Genomic DNA, 6,000 nt, shown 5'->3' on the forward strand with positions numbered 1-6,000 from the left:
GGATGTTTTCAAAACAACAAATGCTACATTCCTACGGTGAAAGGGAAAGTAGAATCTAAGCAGGAAACCTACATGGGTAGAAGCAGAATCTGACTGGGGATCTCCTGAGGACTAAAACCAAAGTCCTGCAGATCCATCATCAACAGAGCCAAGCTATCTCTGTCTGTCAGATATGCTTTATGTCAATAAGCAGCAAGCGTTCCTAGTTCCTAGTCCTGCCTATAGATAGAATGTGCCACCGTGCAGAGAGGGTGTTTTCAGAGCCCTGAGTTTCAAACTCAAGTCACACACACACACACCCCAAATATTCAAAACAAGAACACAGTGAAGTAGTGAAGAAATTAGCCATTTAAAAGATAGATGACAAGTTTGCAATTCTGGCTGAAGGGGGTTGCCCTGTGGTCAGGTGTGAAAACAATTATGCTAACGATGAGCCATTTCTGAAGGAGGGATGCACAAATAAAAATACAGGTGACAAAAACCTGGCATCTTCCCTCCTGCCTATGCTCTAGTGAGTAAGCAGATCAATCTGTTATTGGAAAGAAAAAGGAAGGCTGTCACGCAGAGAGGGAGTGCTGGCAGGCAGCTCATTGGAATTCACAGAATAACCTTTAAGTCTGTGAACTAAACTCCATGCAGGAAATCAGAGCAGTAATGGGTGGTTGTTGTCGTTGTTGCCCATTGTCTGTGCTGAAGCTAGAGAAGTTTTTACCTGCTCTGAGACTAGGGTTTGCTCTCATCCTGTTGCTGCACCACCCTCCAGGTGGCTGCTACTCAGAAAAGGATGCTGGATTCATCACCATAGTTGTTTGGTGACAAATGGAGACAGAGCCCTGGGGGAGGAAGAGGAGACTTGTCGTTCCATTTAGCCTCCAGATTGCTCCCTCCCACCCGGAATTAGAAAGGATAAGGGCTGGGGCCTGGGAAACAAGAGCTTCCCAATACAACTTGATGTGAAGGGACAGGAAGTCATGTGCCTCTTCCTGAAACTTTCCAGAGATAGACAGCTCAACATTCCATAGAGCAGAGCATTTAACATCTCTTTTTTCAATTGAAATGTATTTGACATATAACATTGCATAAATTTAAGGTGTACAACATGTTGATTAAATACATTCATATATTGTAATATGATTGTCATTGTAGCTTCTAATCAGCCCTGAATCTTATCCAGGTCATCCTTTCCTGAGGGTAGTATAGTGCAGTGGTTAAGCCCTTGGGCTCTGCAGCCAGACTTTCCAAGAACAGTCTGAGTACAGTCCTGACACCGCTGGCTCAATATTAATTCTGTGCTGGGTCAAGTTTACTAGACTTCTGGACTCTGAGGTCTCTCATCTATAAAAATGAGGCTAATAGCACAATGCCTATGGTCTAGTCATCGCTTACTAGTAAACACTAGCTGTGATTTGTTACTATGTGGTTGTTCTGTAGCTTCCTCCCATTGCTGCTAGTTCTAACCTTCCTCCCACTGCACCCATACAGAATAAGCCTAATTTGTCCTTTCCATGATAGCCCTTTCAGATCTGTGACTATAGCTACCATCTCTCCCCATCTGATATTCCCCACTCCAAGCTTTCTCTTATGCAATTATAACCCCCAGGCTCTTTCACCCTTTCCTCAAGTCTTTCCCTGTTCTTGTCTGCTCAAAGTTTTCTTGAATTCTTCCATTTGACACCATCCTCTTAAAACAAAGCTTCCCAAACTGAGCATGTTGCTGGTAGGAGGAAGGGGCAAACTGGGGCAGATGGCAGGAGACTCTCACCTGCCTCAGTCAAGATTCATTATTCCCACTAATGCCCTAGCTGAAATGAACTTTGGGGGCATTTACTATTGACTCATGCTCAGCTTGCAGTGAGTTAAGACCACTTCGATCCATCACGAATCATTAACCTTCAGGACAACTGGCCAATGAGGAGACTAACTAAACCTTGTCTAGAGAACAAAGGTTTTGAAATTGCACTTGGGCCCAAAGCAGTATTTTGAGGCCCGAGAAGGTATCACTAAAGTCGCAGGTGGCTGTGAGAATTTGTGTATCAAGTGCCTTGGAGTTCAAGTCAACAAGCATCTATTGAGCTGCCACACATAGTACTGGAGGCGCACAAGGAGACAAGATATAAAGATGAAAAGGAAAGATACCTTAGCCCCCGAAGACATTACAGCTAGGTGGAGAAATGAACAATACATGGAAAATAATCTGGCCAAACATAGCAAATATTGCAAGGAACAAAGTGCTATGGGAGTTCAGAAGTAGGAAAGATGAGTTTCAGTTTGAGGCATGGAAAGGCTTTGTGGATTAAAAAAAAACAACTTTTGGCATGGAACATAAATAAAATTCAGGCTGTTGACACAAGTTATTTCTATCCATTCCACCACCAAACTTTAGGAAATCCAGTTGGCCTTCCAGGGCATTGTAATCAGGATCATCATGAATCCTGCTTTTATCCCCCAAGGAGATATTTTAGAGGGTCCGGATGAGCAATGGCCAATATTGCTGGTAGCTACCTTTAGCATCTCTATCCCACTTGCAGGACAAAATCAGGGCTGGCAGTGGAAAAAGGGGGCACCAAATCTGTGGTCTGTACACAGTGTAATTGTGCCAAAGAGCATGTGCATTAGTTATTTATTCCTGTGTAACAAATTACCCCCTAAATTTTAGCAGCCTAAAACAACAAACATTTATGATCTTACACAGTTTCTGAAGGTCAGGAATTCAGGAGAAGCTTAGCTGGGTGACCAGGGACTCTTATGAAGTTGCAGTCAATCTGTCAGCCAGAGCTGCAGTCATCTGAAGATTTGACTAGGTCTGGAGAATCTGCTTCCAGGAAGGCTCACTCACATGGATGTGGACTCTAAGTTCAGTTCCTCACATTTGGGCCTCTCCACAGGGCTGTCAGTGTGTTCTCAAGACATAGCACTTGACTTCCTTCAAAATGAGTGATATGAGAGAGAGAGAGAGAGAGAGAGAGAGAGAAGGAGAGGAGAGAGAGAGGGAGAGAACAATGTCTTTTACAATCAAATCTTGGAAGGGACATGCCATCACTTCTGCAATATCTTATTGGCACAATGTGGGAGAAGACTATGCAAGGATGAGAATGCTAGGATGTGGGGATCATTGAGAGCCATCTTAGAGGCTGGCTATTATTGCAGGCCTGATCTCTCAAGCTTTCGGATGGACAGCAGCCCAGGGGGAATACTGTGGTTGACATGAAGTCTTGATACAGACCTTCTTGCTATCACTGCTTTTGGGAGGGAGGCTAGAAAGATGAGTTCAAAAGCCGGTAATGGCCCTGGGTTCCTTAGGAGGAGTATCTATGGTGACAAGAGTAGACCTGAGTCTGGGCATTGATGACAGTTAATGAAATAAGCTGAAAGAGACTGACCTTTTTCTCCTGGCATAGGATTCTTCATTTTTGTGTTCCACTGCATGATGAAAGAGAGTGTGCGGGAGCAGTGGCAGATACACCTCTGTTGCGGGTGGTTGCGACTGGATTACTCTTCTGGTAAGATGTCAGTTTGGGTAAGTTTTTAAATCTCACAGGTTTTAGAAAACTAATCAGATTAACTTGTCTGCTTACTTGAGTTCATACAGCTTCAGCATCAAAATGGAGGCTGTTTCCATGTCATGAAAATGATTTGTACTTCTGTGCTGAGATGAATAAAGTCAAGTGAAGGATGTGACTTGGGACATATTTTAACTTAGTGAAGCTTCTCTTTTGGCCCAGATTCCTTGGATTGTTTGCCCTCGCTGTCACCTGAGTCTTGATTCAATTAAAAGAACATTGATTGAGTGCCTAGTGTGTTCCAGGCACTGGGTCACAGGGGCTTTCTGGCCCATAGCCAACAGTGGGTTGAGTGTATGTGGGAAGCAAGGAATGATGGTGCAGGTGGAGCGAGCTTGTCAGCATCCCTAAGATGCCTGGCTAGTGGGCTGCCTGAATGGACCTATGGCCCTTCCTGAACAGTGGGAGAGATAGTGGACTCTGATGTCCTCTCCGGAAATAATATCTCCAGTCCAGCAAACTGATTTTCTATGTATCAAAAGTCTCTTCCATCCAATTCAAGCAGCTTCACTCAGTCTCGATGCAAAGATCCTTCAGGTGAAGGCAGTGCTTAAACTCGAAGATTCTATAAGTAGCACAGAGATCCCACTTCTTTATGCCGGGTATGTCAGTAACCTGCTACAGATAGCAGACATCCCTGGTAAGTGAATTGGCTCTGCCTGTACCACCCATTACAGTTCAAACTTCTCACAACTTCATAGAAAATCTGACTCCTTGAGGTACCCAGAACAAACACTCTGTACATTGGATATCTTCCTTTTTAAACAGGATTTTGAGGAATAATTTACCCATCTGAAGTGTAGAATATGATGAGTTTTATGTTTTTAACATTTTTGGTTTCATTTCAGATGCGAGCAGCAGGTGTGAGCTAAATGTTGGATATAAACAGGAAAGACTGAAGGAAATCTTTGAGCACAAATTATTGACACCATCCCTCAAGTCAACTGCAACTAATTCTACTTTCCAATCTCTAGGCTCTACACAAGGCACTCCTTCAGAAATACACTTCCCAAATGGTGAGGGAAAAGGCTATGTTATCTACACTTATATTTCAGAGATACTGTATTAATGTGAGGCCACATACGTGGTCTTGGGAAATACTTCTTCCTGAAAACTAAAAGCACTTGTAGATACATATACCTGAGTTCATTCGTGGCTTAGAAAGTGTATAGAAGCACCTAGTGAACTTAGTATGTACAAATCTGGTGGGTTATTAAGCTAATGGAGTAGAGAAGAGACTGAAGGTCAAAAAAATTTCATGGGTAATTAAAAACAATTGTCATAGATTGTTAACACCAGAAGGAACCTTAGACATTGTCTAGTGCAATCCCCTCATTTTACAAATGAGGAACCTTAAGCAGGAAAAGGGAAATGCCTTATGGATAGTCACTCAGCCCATCAGCAGAGAACTGGGGCCAGAACTCAGGTCTCCTGGCTCTCAAGCTAATGCTCATCACACCCCCATCAGGAATATTCACTGAGCTGCACAACACTCTTAGATGCTCCCCTTCTTCTATAGGAAGCCAAATTTCTAGGTACAGAGACAGATATGGAGGTGGAGATGGCTGTTGAGAGGGAAAGTATAAGAAAAGGATTTGTCTAAAGGCCTCAAGTGAAAAGAAAGGCAAAGTGAGCAAGAACTTAAGAACTCAAGTTGATGTTGTGATGAGTGTTTTGTGCTTGCACTTGGATGATGGTGTTTCTACTATTTGCAAAATCCCCAATGCCACGGTTGAAAATGTTCTTTTTTTCGTTAATGCAGATGACTTTGATGAAGATCCCTATTGTTTCTCTCCCTTGAGTTGTGACGCTGTGCCTAATTGTGTGAGAAGAATATTACCTGTGGAAATCAAAATGAATTCTATTCACAAGCAAAGATTTCTTCAATAAATCCTAGCAGAGATACACACCTTTCCCTCACTCCCAAATTGGGGAAAATGTTGAATCTGTGAAGCCCTCTGCTCCAACTTCGTATTCTAAATATTATTCTGGAAGGGGCAGATAGTATTTAGTGAATATTAAAGTCAGAATAATTCTCCTATTTATCGTTACAGGTGTTTCATTTTTTAGATAAGATTTGAGATTACAGTTATGATACATTAGAGGAGAAAAGTCTACAGCATTGGAGATTGTGTTTCAAAAACACTAAGTGCCCACATTCTGAAAGGAAAAAAACCACCCAAGATCAGGGTCCTTACTGCCCTGAGAGTCAACCAATTTCAGGAGGCCAAAGTTTCCAGATACCCAATTGGCCTGACTCCCACAGAGGAAGCAAATAGGAAGAGCCACACGGTCATACCTTTGGGGGGAGAAAAACTGCTATTCTGTTGGGTTGTCATGACAAAGAACCTGAAATACCCATTATTCAAGTCACTCTTTTGATTGAAACCCCCTGTTAAAATGTAAACATGTTTTGTGAAAAGGGTGGCTCATCAATCCA

The 6,000-nt window shown here is 42.7% G+C and overlaps 1 protein-coding gene across 1 annotated transcript in view; it reads left to right on the forward strand.

Moving 5' to 3' along the window:
- The window catches only part of ADGRG4 (adhesion G protein-coupled receptor G4), a 115,290-nt gene extending 109,754 nt beyond the window's left edge, over positions 1-5,536 (forward strand). Inside the window, exons 21-23 of the mRNA XM_019714659.2 lie at positions 3,399-3,500; positions 4,409-4,576; positions 5,323-5,536. Coding sequence (XP_019570218.2) covers positions 3,399-3,500; positions 4,409-4,576; positions 5,323-5,450 — 398 coding nt within the window. The 3' untranslated portion in view covers positions 5,451-5,536. The remainder of the gene's footprint in view (positions 1-3,398; positions 3,501-4,408; positions 4,577-5,322) is intronic.
- Positions 5,537-6,000: the final 464 nt, after the last annotated feature.

This window comes from Rhinolophus sinicus, chromosome X (genome assembly GCF_036562045.2).
Source record: "Rhinolophus sinicus isolate RSC01 chromosome X, ASM3656204v1, whole genome shotgun sequence".
In the NCBI taxonomy this organism is placed as follows: Eukaryota; Metazoa; Chordata; class Mammalia; order Chiroptera; family Rhinolophidae; genus Rhinolophus; species Rhinolophus sinicus.